The 15,696-nt window shown below is 33.3% G+C and overlaps 1 protein-coding gene across 1 annotated transcript in view; it reads right to left on the bottom strand.

Moving 5' to 3' along the window:
• PDS5A (PDS5 cohesin associated factor A) overlaps positions 1-14,021 on the bottom strand; it is a 76,230-nt gene extending 62,209 nt beyond the window's left edge. Inside the window, exons 1-6 of the mRNA XM_034670955.1 lie at positions 13,799-14,021; positions 12,619-12,705; positions 12,037-12,134; positions 6,922-7,048; positions 4,928-5,008; positions 2,987-3,127 (exon numbers count right to left, since the gene is read on the bottom strand). Of these exons, the coding sequence (XP_034526846.1) occupies positions 2,987-3,127; positions 4,928-5,008; positions 6,922-7,048; positions 12,037-12,134; positions 12,619-12,705; positions 13,799-14,002 (738 nt within the window). The 5' untranslated portion in view covers positions 14,003-14,021. The remainder of the gene's footprint in view (positions 1-2,986; positions 3,128-4,927; positions 5,009-6,921; positions 7,049-12,036; positions 12,135-12,618; positions 12,706-13,798) is intronic.
• Between the last annotated feature and the right edge of the window lie 1,675 nt (positions 14,022-15,696).

The following is a 15,696-nucleotide window of genomic DNA, read 5'->3' as shown; positions in this document are numbered from 1 at the left end:
CCGCTTAACAATGATGAGAACTATAAAATATCATATGTTCTCATTTACTATGTGGAAATTGATGTGATTCCATGTCAGATCATCTCGTTCTTTGTTCTTATTTCACACACCCTCCAACTGCTAATTTATGCCTACTTCACTGCTTATTTGCAATCTACACAGACATTGTAAAAATATGAAGATAATCATTCAAACATATCATTCCCTAAGAGTCTTATAAAAAATTCTGTGAAGGGCAAAGCTGCAATAATTCCCACCCTGTAAGTTTTCTTTTCTTTCTCTCTTTTTTTTAAGTAGTCTTCACACCCATTGTGGAGCCCAAAGTGGGGCCTGAAGTCACAACCCTGAGATCAAGAGTGCTTAACTGACTGAGCCACCCAGGCACTCCCCATCCTAGTAAGTTTTCTTAAAAGAAATCTTTCCTGTCATTTGAGCTCCAACATAAACTCCTATCAATTAAGGTTTTGATATATGAAATTTTAATCAAGGATCCCCAAGGGGCGCCTGGGTGGCTCAGTTGGTTGGGTGTCTGCCTTCGGCTCAGGTCATGGTCTCAGGGTCCTGGGATCAAGCCCCACATCGGGCTCCCTGCTCCATGGGGAGCCTGCTTCCTCCTCTCCTTTTGCCCTCCCCTGGCTTGTGCTCTGGCTCCCTCGCTCTCGCTCTATCTCAAATAAATAAACAAAATTGTAAAAAAAAAATAAAAATAAAAAAATATCCCCTAACTTACTGGAGAAAATAACACTGAAGAATGTCATGATTCAGGAAAACTCATTTTAATAGAAGAACAAGAACATTAAGATGTAAAAGATCGGCTAAACTGAACATTACAAAAAAAAAAAATCAAAACTTAGTTTGAAATTGTTTTTTTTATAAAGGCCTCCAGTTTTCTTATCCTGAATCAATATATGCTATGAATTCTGTTTCAGTTTCACAAGTGATGTTACATCTTAATATAAATTTATTCTGAAACCATGTGGTGTGTGAAACTTTAAAAATCACATACTCACTAGGAAAATAAAGGCCGTAACAAAAAACAATTGCTAATTTTTTCAAGCATTCATATGCAACGTGTGTCTAGAGTAATACCAGAAATCCAATAAAGAAATATTCATGGAAAAGACAGCAAGTTAAAAAAATGAAGAACATGGGATATGGTCTCTGTTATGACTAGCTTATCTTTCAGGGGTTTTGTGGGTAAAACAGGCACACTTATCAAAGAGTAAAAATGAAAACTGTATCAAGCTTTAACATTTGTAATTGCGAAAATGATTTTCTTTGACAAAGTTTTTCTCAAGCAATGTGACAACAATGCAGATTAGAACCTTTTACTAAGTCCAATCAACTAACCAACATGATTTATTTTTTTAAAGAAAAATTAGTCTATCTCTTAAATGTCAAAAACTAAAATAAGTGGAAGTTTTATTTTACTTGTAAGTGACTACTTCAGTGGCTTAGTGATTATTTCAAATGATACGACATTTTATATCTATTATTTTTAACTACTGAAACTGAGTAAAAACTCGCCCCCCCTTTTTAAAATTTTAAATATATTCCTTGGGTGAGGTTGGAATATGATTATATTGATGGTAAACTGACTTTAGTGCAAAAATCATTTGGTGTCTCTAAGGTGGTGTCTCCTTCAGTTTACTTTTAGTCCACACATAGAAACCTAGAAATCTAGTTCTTAATTCCTTCCCACCGTCTATCATGGCAATCTTGTTTAAGGATTGAAGAGGTTTGACTTTTCACATTCAGACTCCTCTGAAGAGATTGAGAGAAAATATTTTAATGACTTGCACCCAGAAATAATTTGGAATGGAAACATCTTTAGGCTATTGTTAAAATAAACTCTTAATATTAAAAAAATAAAACAAAAACCTTATTCTCCATATAATTTTTTCACAGAACGGACTTTCTTAGAAGCTTGGTACAATGTCCATTTATATTATAAATGACAAATATTTTTAATAAAGACAATATGGACAATTTTTTTTTCTTTTTTCTTTTTTTGGAGAAGAAGGGAGGGGGAGAGGGAGAGGGAGAAACTTAAGCAGGCTCCACACTCAGCACTTGTGTGTGCGGGGGGAGGGCGAAGGAGAGACGGAGAGAAGCAGACTCCCCACTAAGTGCAGAACCCAATGGGGCTCAATCTCACAACCCTGAGATCATGACCTGAGCCGAAAGCACTAGTTGGATGCTTAACATCAACTCAGTCACACAGCAGCCCCCAATATGGACAATTCTTAACCATCATGTATACAAGTTGAAAGAGTCTGAAAACTGGAGTTCTAATCTCAAGTCTGTTTTAACTGTGCAACTGGGCAAAATATTTCATCTTATTCATCTCAAAAATCAAAACTATAATGTTGGTCCTAATTATACCACAGTTTTAGGATCAAATAACATACTGGACATAAAAAGCCTTTCACAAAGTCAAGATTATTAAGCAAATAGTTCAACTGGGATAGGGGATCGAGTGTCAAATTCTTCATGTTTTTTGAGGAGTTATGAATCCCTTGTTTAGTTGGCTATAAAAAATAACATATGCCCCAAGTCATACAGTAAAATTTTTGTCCTTGATCTATACTATGGAAGGTCCATATAGTTATAATCAACACCCTTTGAGCACTCAGTTTGAAATCTTTTGATGTTCTAAAACATATCTACCTAATAATAAATGCTATTTAATAACTAAATTATAAGGGACAATACCATTTTTCATATCTTTTATTTGTGTCACTGTGTTTAACAGATATTTAACAACTAGGAGAGTTATAATTTTCCCATGTAATTCTCCTATTACACCCAGATGAGAGAGACTGTTTTACTGAAATAAAATGTGTATCTTAACTAGATATAAAAAGATAAATCGAACCCATGTTTTATTCTTCTATAAGAGAAAAACAATATTTATGTCTTTTACAGTTATATATAAATTTTTCTCTTAAAGCTTAAAGAACTTAAAAATTATAGTCAGTCCTACCTTTAGTTTGAATTCAAGCTGCGGCATGACAGACAATAATAAATGAGGATCTATTGCAAAAAGTTCCTGAATCAGATCAAATACATGTTCTGACAAATCACTTACTGATGATCTTCCCAGCACCAGGACTTGATTGAAAAACTAAAGGAGATATTAAACAAAAATAAAATATCCATTTCACTTAAAAACTTGGACAGATTTTTTTTTATAAACATGTCTAAAAAAAGATTTAATTAGGCATTACATATACAACCGAAGGGGATGAAACAAAACATATTTCAGTTACTAATACATGACAGAATAGTCACTAAAACAGAACAAACCTCTAAATATCTAATTATGAATGTTAAAGGGAAAAGGGAATTCAGTTGTTGGTTTTTTTCCAAATTAAGATGTTATTTCTAGGAATCTTCCATAAAAACAAAACAACTTTGATAGTTTATGTAATTCAACATAAAGAATTTTATAGAGATATTTCCTTATAACAGAAAAATTTTAAAGTCTCAATCTTTTTGCCTTTTATTTGAGTCTGACTAATTTTGCCATGAGTTTAGTAATAATGAGTATTTAAAGTTGGGGGCTAAAATATTTTTTAAATACCCAAAGTCAAAGAGATTTTGACTCGGAGTATCAAGAGAAAAAAAAATGATGATACAAAAGGTAAGTGATAATTTAAAAGAATGCTAGGAAAAAACAAAGAGAATATCAAAAGCACAAATTAAAAGACACCTCTATTCCCTGCCAATACACATACACACATAGGAAAAAAATATTAACTTCTAAAAATGCTAAAGAGGCAGTTGCATATAACTGATATTAAATATATATTTTTGGTAGTACCATCAAACAATATATTTCCTTTGAAAAGCAACATACATTAAAAGTTAGAAAATATTCATACTTACTATGCAGACCATGGGGAAAAAAAAAGTTTCAACAAGATTAAAAAATACACATAAACAAAAATGATTATGCATAGAACACTAATTCCGAAGGATATATTGGAAGTCTATTGGTAATGGTTATTTTCGAGAACTGAGAACAGGGTATTCAGAGTTGAAGAGAGACACTTTTCACTGTATATTCTTTTGTGAAAAGAAACTTTTCTTTTACCATGTTTAAATATTAATTTAGTAATATAAATAATACTAATAATTCACACCATTAATATACTCTCACTTGGGTTTTTATATGTGGAAAATAATTCAGCAATAGATAAATGCTACACTCAGAAAGATAATTATAAAGGAAAACACTGAAAAAATCTAAATGCAAGATAATAAGGAAATGGGTAGGTAAATTACGGATATATGTCAATTCAAAGAAACATTTTATAGTCATTTATATTATAAATAAAGAAATAATTTCAAAATATAGAAACATAAATACAATTCAAAATTTTATATAGAGTATGTGAAAAAATAGTTATGAATGTGAGCAAATGTGCAACAATGGAATGAACTGCTATATTAGGAAGAATTATAAATTACTTTTTATTCTAGATTACTCTATTGATCTTTTTAAGTAAATAAAAAAACTATTCAATGAAGAAAAATGTAACAGCTATTTAAGAGAGAAACAACAGAGTTCAGAGGAATGACCTAGAAAAATAAAGGTAAAGAAGAAAGGAGAAAGTTAATCAGCATACTCAGGAGATAAAAAAGGTAAATATAAATAAAAGGCAGCAAAAGAGAGGTAGGAGTTGTAGACAAGTTTTTATAAAATATCATCTATCTTATGCCATTTAAAAATAATGTCAAAGCTTATATAGTTTTACTGCATTTGGTCACATCTGGATGTATCAGTTCTCTTACGTATTTGTTTTAAATAGATGAAACCATTTATAGGCTAAACAAAACTATATGTGAAAGGTCTCAATAAATTAATACAATGGATTAATAATTATACAATTATTGAATAAATACAAACAGAAATACATACATTGGCAATGCACGCCTCAATAGTTTGGACTGTCCTTTTCAGTAAGACTTTTGCAAGGTCAAAGGACTGTTTATTTAAGTTCTGAAACACAATAAAAATATGCAAAGTTACAAATGAATTTGTGAATTTATGAGACAGAACTATGATTAACACTATAATCTTCAAATCTCCAAACTATGAAGCAAAAAATATCACTGAACTCCATTCAAGGTTTTACCCAATATTCTCTAATCAAGTGGTCTTAAATGCAGAAGTTGCAAATAAATCAAAAACTAAAATATATTAGACAGCCAAAAGCCAAACCCTTTATTTCGTTTAGTTTTATTAAACTGAAAATGGACCTAAGGCTTTTTGGGTTTGGTAACCAATTTGAACTGCCAATTATACCCCTGTATCCTAAATGAACACAGACACACACATAAACACACACACATCCTGTCTAATCCACCACCCTACATGCTTCATTGTCTAATCAATGTGTGATTGAAGAAAGAGTACACCTGGAAAGTTTTCCAAGAAAAATACTTGGTCAGTTAGATAGTTTTGAAACACTGAATCCTGTTTTTGCTCCTCAAGATTCCTAGTATACTATAACAAATTAAAGGGTCTGAGAAAGGCCACAGAAAAGACATATTCCATTTTTAAAAACTTGTTTGGAAATGGGTTTCTTGTTTTAAAGAGTACCTATCAGCATTTCTATACTTTGAAGATTTGGACCAAACGGAGATTCATTCACCAGGATCTTGCACCTCTCCCAGAAAGAGGCTAGGAAACCCTACACTCTAGGTGAGTAATCAGCAAACTTTTTATGCAAAGAGCCAGATGGTAATATTTTAGGCTTTTTGAGTCATACACAACTACACGATTCTGCTGTTGAGTGTGAAACAGCCACAGACAAAATGAAAATGAATGAGCATGGCTGTATTCAAAAAAACTTTGTTTACATAAACAGGTAGTGGACTAGATTTGGCCTACAAAGACATAGCTTCTTGACCCTTGCTCTAAGATTTTATTCCATTGGTAAAAATGATAGAATAACTCAAAATTAAGGCAACCTTCCTATTTCCCAAAACGGTATACAAATTTTCTAATCATAAAAATACTAACTAGAATATAAACACCAAATATGCTATCTATTCCTCTCAATTTTTCCTCTTATTTTGCCTGACATGTAACCCTCCACCTTTGCCATACTCTCAAAATTTTAGCAAATTACAGATTCATTTGAATAAATAAAATGCATAATATTTGGAGGAAGAAGAAGAACTTCTAATTAACTGCATTATTAAGTAAGTGTAATTAAATACACCTCTCATCTACCATCTGATAATAGGTCACTGAACCATTAGAGGAAAAGAGCAGGAGGGTAAACATCAACAATAATGTAGGACTGAGTACGGCCCTAGTGGTAGAGCTTGTGGAAAGCTAAGTCCTTCAGTACCTTAAGAAGTAGTAGTAGAGAGAAACAGAAAAAGGAAACAGGGAGGAATACACAGCTGTGAATCATCTCTTTCCCCTTAACATTAACCATACAGTTCATGCTCCTACCCAAATCTTTTTCTGAAAATGCCCAAGAAAAATGGATTCTGAGAAGAAATACAATTCCTATGTTCCACATCTGTGTTACAAAGGAGGAAATACATTTTCCTTCCCAAAAAAACCCCCCAAAAACAAAAAACCCCAGAACAAAAACCAAGCACCTAACCAAAACAGTACTCTCCTAATTCCCACATTACATATAAGTGGTGAATGTGAAAGATTTCTGTTTTCCAGAAAATAGGAAGCACTTCACTGAATGAAAATCTACAATATATGATAATCAATACATCTTCTAAAAACAGTAGCTTTTAAGACTGATGTGTGTTACACTATTTTATTGGGGCTAGAAAATGACAGTGGGAATTATATGAAACTGCAAATGGCAGAAAATAATTTTTCATATGTGTAGTACTATCTTTAAACATTAACCCTTAATATCTTCATACTATACAGACCTTATGTGCAGGAATGAGGTTAATAAGAATGGAGTCCAATAATTCTTGAGTAACTCCATCACCTTCCATGATGATAGAACTCATCAAGTCTAGCATGTGCATTTGTACCTTCTTGTTGTGGCTATTGCTTAAAAAAAAAAAAGAAAAGGGAAAAAAATCAGGCTTACAAAAAGAAAATTATACTTCCTAGTTTAAAACAATTATCTCAGATCTAAAAGAATTTTCTTTTCTTTTTTTTTTTAAAAAGATTTTATTTATTTATTCGACAGAGATAGAGACAGCCAGTGAGAGAGGGAACACAAGCAGGGAGTGGGAGAGGAAGAAGTAGGCTCATAGCAGAAGAGCCTGATGTGGGGCTCGATCCCACAATGCCGGGATCACGCCCTGAGCCGAAGGCAGTCGCTTAACCGTCTGTGCCACCCAGGCGCCCCGATATAAAAGAATTTTCACTTGAAGAAACTATACCAATTAATGGCAAAGAAATTTTGACTGCTCTATTTACTTTCTCGCTCTAACAACAGCTGTAAGGTATTGTAAAGTATTTTACAAAACCAAAGACCTTTAAAATGAATTAAGTCACTACACAATTAGGATTCAAAAGAGTGAGTTAAATTCAACCAAACAAAAATATCAACTTCAAAGAAAGGACATCTTTGCTTACATGTGCCCAGATTTTAAAAAGTGATAAAATTTTAATTAAGAAAACAAAGAAAGGGGTGCCTGGGTGGCTTAGTTGTTAAGCATCTGCCTTCGGCTCAGGGCGTGATCCCAGAGTCCTGGGATGGAGCCCCGCATCGGGCTCCTTGCTCTGCTGGGAGCCTGCCTCTTCCTCTCCCACTCCCCCTGCTTGTGTGCCCTCTCTCGATGCCTGTTTCTCTCTCTGTCAAATAAATAAATAAAATCTTAAAAAAAAAAAAAAAAGAAAAAGAAAACAAAGAAAAAATACAAGATAATGAAAGCGGACAGTTTTCCTTTTTATCCTTTTAGATCCTAATACATTCCCCAAAATAAAACTATAAACACCAAAAAAACCCTCAGCCAATACAAGTTATTTTTGCTATAATATCTTTGTCACTAAAGATTTTAGTTCACTAACACTGAAAATAAAAAAGTTTGATATAAAATGTTTATCAGAATTTATGACCAGAAGGTTCTGAAAATGTCATTTGGGTATCTCACAAAGAATTTCAAACAAAATGAAAAATCAACGACGTATGAAGACTAGAATCAGTTTTAGTCCTACTTCCTTAGCCAAGCCAGTGAAGAGTCAACTGTAGGCCTCCTTAATAAATATGTCTCTACTGCTGATCCAGTACTTACCTAAAAAGACTGGCTCTAAAACTGTTATAACTAGTAGAACATCTAGGCTTTTCTCCTTCTGACTGCATCTTAACTAAAGACTTGAAATGTCCATTTTCACATTTATCAGATATATATGTAAAGACAAATCAAGAGAAATTATACAATTTTGCTATACTACAGATATAGGGATATAGAAAGGTTTAAATCAAGACAAAATTTTAACATCATTTACATCTCTCTTAATTCTTAAAAAATTAACCTGAAATAAGTATAAGAGACCTGTTGAGTACTTGATGGTAAAATGCAAAGATGAAAATTTCTTAAGTTGGTGGAAAAATTCTCACATAGATACACTGTTTCCCACAACTTTTAGAAAGATACCTATTGCATGCCATCTTCCAAATATCCTGTTTACTAAAGGCCAAGATCATGAAGGATCAACTATATAGTGTTAGGGGGAGTGTGTGTAAGGGTTAAAAAATAGAAATATTCAGCTTGATGCAAAAAAAAACTGAGGAGTATTTAACTCTCAGACTCAAATATCCTTGGGGATAGGAAAGAACTAAAATGAAAAGAGACAAAAACAGACTTAAAATGATTTCCACAGGTTCTAGTCAAGCAAGATACAATAACCAGGATATGACTTAACCTCCTACCTGAAACAACTAAAAGACTGAATAAAATATATGAAACGATGGTTTTCAGACACTGAACATCGTGCACATGTTGCTGAGAGAGGGAAACATTTTCTAGGCTGCAGTGTGGGAAGGGAAGATCCTGACAGAGCCTAGTGGTTTTCCTGCGTCTGAAAAGACTAGAGTTTGCGGGGCAGAAAATCAGAGGCGAGAGACCTATTCAGAGAGCAGGCTTGTAAAGATATCTCTGAGTCTTCAAGTGCTTGCTTATTGATCACAGCACACAGATGTGAGGAAATGTCTTGAGTGTGGGGAAGGCACCACCTGAAAGGAGAAGAGGGAATAATCCCTGGAACTTACAAAGGTCTTAGAATAGTGCATGTTCCAACCAAAGTGGAAAATCTCACAATTCACAGGGCATGTTGTAATCAGAATGGAAAATCCACATATCCAAAGTCAATGAGCCCCAAGCACAAGAAAAAGAAAACTCCACCGTGGTACATCATAATCAAATTGCTTAAAACCAGTAATGAAGAGAAAATCTTAAAAATGGGTAGAGAAAAAAGATACATTATGTACAGAGGAAGGCAGATTAAAAATGACAAAAACTTTTCAATAGAAACAATGAAAACCAGAAGAAGATGGAACATCTTTAAAAGTACTGAAAGAGAAAAAAAACAAACAAGAAAAAAGCCTATCAACCTAGAACTTTTAGCATGAAAGTTCACTTCCAAAAATGAAAGTGAAATAGAATAAAGACATTTTCAGATATATAAAACCAAAAGAATTCCATCAGCACCAGACCTGAACTATTGAAATGTTAAAGGAAGTCCTTCAGACTGAAAAACACCACCACATAGAAATCTGCATCGACACAAAGAAACGGAGAAAAACAAATGGTAAATTTGTCAGTAAATATAAATCAATGAGCTCCTCTTTCAAAAGGCAAGTCTTTTTTTTTTTTTTAATTTATTTGTTTGAGAAAAAGAAAGAGAGCGCAAGAGAGCACAAATAGGGAGAGGGGCAGGAGGAGAGGGAGAGAATCCTCAAGCAGACTCCCTGCCGAGCAGGCAGCATGATGCAGGGTTCCATCTCCCTGAGATCATGACCTGGGCAAAAATCAAGACCTGGCCACTCAACCAACTGAGCCATACAGGTGCCCTCAAAAGGCAAGTTTTTTATTTACACATAGCTCATTGTGAATTAATTAGATAATTAGGTCAACAATAAACTTAGATCTTTAGGTTCAGGAAATAAAAATATTAATGGATCAAAGAAAGGTGTGTATGTATAAGTAATTGTGAGAGGAAAGAAATATAATGGCAGAGTAGGAAGTGGACTTACGTGGACAGCTGAGGTCAACAAGAGGGGCAGAATGATGACAATTTCAAGAGTTTTAAAATTTTCTGGTGATTTTAATTTCAAAAGAAAAAGTGGCAAAAATGTGATAGAATACGAAAATGGCCACAAATTTTCTCATCTCTATATTCATATGCCTTTAAAATGCTGTTCCTCCAGGAAAATATGGAGTGTGTCTAACCAATCTCTGAATCTGGGCTTGACTATATGCCTTCCTCGGCCAATGAAACATAAGTAAACATGAAGTGAGCAGAGGTTTAAAAAGTGCTGTGAGATAAAGCATGCTCTTTCTTGCTACTTTTGAAACCCATTCAGCATATGAAGAGACCTGGGCTAGCCAGCTGGATGATGAGAGTGTGAGAGAGAGAGAGACACAGATGACCTAGTTGTCCTATTACCTCAGCCAACTGCCAGATGTCTTGCCAACTGACTGCAAATACAGGAGTCAGTCCAGCCCAGACAAAAAGAACTGCCAAACAGAATCATGAGTTAAATAAAATGGGGTCTATTTTAAGCCAGCAAGTTTGGGGTTATTTTGTCATGCAGCAGAAGCTAACTAACACAAAACATAAAGTTTATATATGTATCTTTTTTTTTTTTTTTTAACAAGCCTTCAGTTAGTTACCAAAGGAAGCTTTTTCTCTTGCAGTCTCTTTATAAGCTTCTATTTCTACACCAGTTCTTTCCTCTTAATTCCAGGTTAAATTCTACTCCTACCATTCTAAGGAAACGGAAAGCATGACAGCATAGAATTCATAAAAAATCTGCAGGAAACTCTAGAAGTGTGCTATCCAATATGGAAGCCATTAGCCAATAGCCACTGAACACTTGTAGTTTGGACAGAGTCACAAGTCGAAATAATAACGCTTCTGGGGGTATCTGGGTGGCTCAGTCAGTTAAGCGTTGGACTCTTGATTTTGGCTCAGGTCATGATCTCAGCATCATGAGACTGAGCCCCACATCAGGCTCTGAGCTCAGTGGGGAGTATGCTTGAGATCCTCTCTCTCCCTTGGCCCTTTCCCGTTAGGATATGCGTGCCCATGCTCTCTCTCTTTAAAATAAATAAATCTTAAAAAAAAATCTTAAAAATCTTTAAAAAGTCTTAAAAAAATTAATGCTTTTGGATATTGTGGGATAAAGTATATTATTGAAATAAATTTCATTTGTTTCTTTTTAACCTTAATGTGGTTACTAGAAAATTTAAAATTTATGTGAGATATATTATGTTTGTATACAGTGCAATGCTGTAGAACACATCTCAGGATAATGCTTGGTTTACTATACAAAAAACCAAAACAGAATAAAACACAACAAAACACTGAACTGAAATCAGAATTTAGGCTCCCCTATTCAGTGATTTGTCCTTGGGCAAGACACCACACTCCCTTTCCCTATGCATTAATTTCTCTATTTCTATAAAGAAAGAGCAATGCTTAAGGTTTTTTTTTTTTTCCCTAGCTTGAAAAGGAGAAGTCAGTGTGCTTAATCACTGAGGTACTATGATTTTCAGCACTCACTAATGGTACTTCAAATACTTATAATTTCCACTTCATAATTTAGTATTTCATTACATAAGGTCTCACACCATTTGCTTTATAAGAGTTGACCAATATAATTGATACCTAACTTAAAATAGTAGCATAAGAGCAAAGGCAGCTTGAGGACAACAGATTTGCTAATTTTCCTCTTCATGTCAAGTCTTCTAAGGAAAACACTCCATTATAAATCTAAAAGATCACAGTTATAGGCACAGTACACAATACTTCACTATGCATAGCAAGACAAAGAGACAAACAGAAATGCTTTAAAAATAACTTACTTGATCACTGAGAAGAGAGTCCTAAAAAGCTGAATAAAAATTTCATTGCAATCTTCCAATTCGAAGCAGATGTTATAGGATTTAACCCAAGCTAAATTCTTAAATAATAAATAAATAAATAAATAGATTACACTTGCACAGAATAGTTACACAAAAGCAAACTCATTACTATAATTTAATTTTTAGAATTACAAATCTGTAAAGGTCCAAATACATAAATTAAAGTTGTTACAGCTGTCATATACTGTGACCTTTAAAAAGACACGTATCTTGGTGGCATTAACTTGCTCTAATGGAAAAACACTAAATTGTTAGAGATTAGTAGACATATATACATACTAAATATAAGGAAGAGTGAAAATTACTTCAACTTAATCCCTCTTCAGATTAGAAAAGAATAAAACAGAAAGATGAAAACAGAGTTTCAAATAATAGGTTTTCCAGTGGAGTGTACTTTATCTTTAAAAAGACATTTTATTAAGTGGGATTTGTATACAACAAAAAAATTCATCTTACTTTATAAAGTCACCGTAAGGAATTTTCTATTACATGAATAGTGTGATAGTTATTAAATTTTTTTACCTCTAATAAATAAAAGTATCTATTAAACTGTGGACTCTTTGTATCTTCCAAACCTTTTAATTGTCTGGTAATAAACAAAAATATGTCCTGTTAAAAAAAAATGATAAAATTTAGATACAAATACTTTTCATTCTTTCATAATACACTAATAATAGTCTGTATACATATTCTCCATTACATACAATAAAAGAAAATTCTCCTTAGCCAAATGACTTGGGACTGGCTTAGCCCATTATTCCAAATAATGAGAACAGAGCAAATTACATAAAACTATATCTTTTAGAAATGATAATAAAAATTATTACTGGCATAAATCTTAAGGCTTCTCATTCTCGGAGAACCATAAGTTCTATATCTTGTTGCCTTTCCTTCTACTATGGAACTTCCACTTTATTATCTTCATCTTGCAACATGGCAAACAATTATCTTCATTGTAAGGACCTGGACAAGAGTCTTTCCATTACTATTTCCTGCATGAAAATAGTAATTTTCAGAATCTAGTTTGAATTTGTTGGGTGACTACAAACTTGTGTGGAACAAAAACAATAACAGACTGGTTTGAGGGTTGTACTTTTCATGACAATAGTGTGCCATTTCTTAATAAGCTTTCTTTAGAAGTTTTAACCCAAAATAGAATCAATATGCAAAGACATGACTTTAGGACAACTGAAAAGAAAGCAGTTCAAAATATTAAAATTTGCCAAGAATAAAATTATTCACAATATGAAGTCAGCTCAAGAGATCAATTCAAAAAAGTTCCTCAAACATTTTAAACAAAGGCAGAAACCTCCAAGATAAGCATAATATAAACTTTGCATGTAATGTGCAGGGGGAAATAATCACTTGAATATGTAAATTCTGTTATACTATTGCTTTAAAAAGTGTCACTAATCCACTATTCATCCCTTCAATTCAGCTACCTGGGCTTTGTGATGGGTTAATACGAAGGTTACATATAAGCAAACCTGGACTAGTTTTGATCTATACCTTTCGATGCCTCAATAAAAATACCAGTCATTTTTGTGGATATGCAATGAATTTTAACTGAATGAATAATTCATCTGTTTTACAACTTACGATATAATCATCTTATGATGACAGGTGAATAATAATAAAAGCTACATTCCTAAAGGTAAGCTAAACTATAAAAGTAAACTAATTCTGTAAAGATTATATTTACCTTAAGTTTATCATGGGAAGTATATGGAGCTTCTGGGGCATAGATTCGAAAAATGTCGGCCAAACAACACGCTACAAGGAGACGCACATCTTTATTGGGATTCCTGAGGAAAAATTCAGATGCAAGATGCAAGGCTAGTGGGAGATACTGCTGTTTTTCGTCTTCTGAATCCTGATCCATATCCATAAAAGTTTTTACTACCATCTGTAAAAATATGTAAAAAGAAAAAATACTCAACTCCTGATATTTAGAAATTAGTAGAAGACATATATTTTTTAGTTACTATCAGAGGATTCACAATCAATTTGTATAAATCTTCATTTAAGACTCTAATCATTTCAGGTAAAATTTTGCCCCAGTAAAAAAATTCTTAGCCTCATACATACAACCAAATTCATTTGATATTTTGCAACATCAATTATGTTTCTTTTATATTTTATTATCAAAGCTGCCTTGATCTAGGCTCTTTCGAACTGCTCTCATTTCACACTTAGATTTTGCATCTCACAAAAGAAAACCAAGTTTAAGCATTTTTACGTAGTTGTACTTCTGATTAAAAGCTAGAATTATAAAATAACCTCTGTTGTTATTTATAATTACAAAATTAACATTTTAGAATCACTCTAAAACAAAAAAGTCCACGCTCATGAATTGGAAGACTATTGTTAAAATGTCCATACTACCCAAAGCAATCTAGAGATTCAATGCAATCCCCATCAAAATACCAATAGTATTTTTTCACAGAACTACAACAAAGAATCCTAAAATCTGTATGGAACCACAAAAGACCCTGAATTGTCAAAACAATTTTGGGAAAGAAGAACAAAGCTGGAGGTATCACAATCCCAGATTTGAAGGTATACTACAAAGCTGCAATAATCAAAACAATATGGTTACTAGGGGATGGGCAAAAGGAGTGAAGGGGAGTTGTAAGTACAGGCTTCCACTTATGGAATGAATAAGTCACAGGGATGTAAGGAATATAGTCAGTGGTATTGTAATGGTGTTTTATGGTAACAGATGGCAGCCACACTTGTGGTGAACAAAGCATAATGTATACAGTTATGGAATCACTATGCTGTACACACGAAACTAATGTAACATTGTGTGTCAACTATACCCCAATAAAAAGAAAAAAGATAATAATTTTAAAAAAACAGTATGATACTAACACAAAACAGATAGCTCAGAAATAAACCCATGCTCATATGGTCTATTAGTCTACCACAAAGGACGCAAGAATATATAATGGGGAAATGACAGGATCATCAATAAATGGTGCTGGGAAAACTGGACAGCTACATGCAAAAGAATAAAACTGGACCACTTTTTTATATCACACACAAAAATAAAATGGATTAAAGACCTAAATGTAATACCTGAAACCATAAAACTCCTAAAGGAAAACACAGGCAGTAATCTGTTAGACATCAGCCATAAATTAATATTTTTCTGGATCTGTCTCCACAGACAAGGGAAACAAAAGCAAAAATAAACTCCTGGGACTATATCAAACTAAAAAGCTTTTGCACAGCAAAGAAAACCATCAATAAAGCAAAATGGCAACCTATTGAATAGAAGACATTTGTAAATGATATATCAGATAAGGGGTTAATATCCAAAATATATAAAGAACCCATGCAACTCCAAACCAAAAAGACCAAATAATCCAATTTTTAAAAATGGGCAGAGGACCTGAATAGGCATTTTTCCAAAGAAGATACACAGATGGCCAAGAGACACATGAAAAGATGCCTAACTAATCACTAATCATTAGGAAAATGCAAATGCAAACAACAATGCAATATCACCTCATATCAGTCAGAATGGCTAGTATCAAAAATACAAGAAATAACAAGTATTAGAGGAAGAGGGAGAGAATGTGAAGCAGAATCTGC

Source organism: Ailuropoda melanoleuca, chromosome 11 (assembly GCF_002007445.2).
Source record: "Ailuropoda melanoleuca isolate Jingjing chromosome 11, ASM200744v2, whole genome shotgun sequence".
NCBI classification, from domain to species: domain Eukaryota; kingdom Metazoa; phylum Chordata; class Mammalia; order Carnivora; family Ursidae; genus Ailuropoda; species Ailuropoda melanoleuca.
This window is presented reverse-complemented; position numbering and strand designations above follow the sequence as displayed.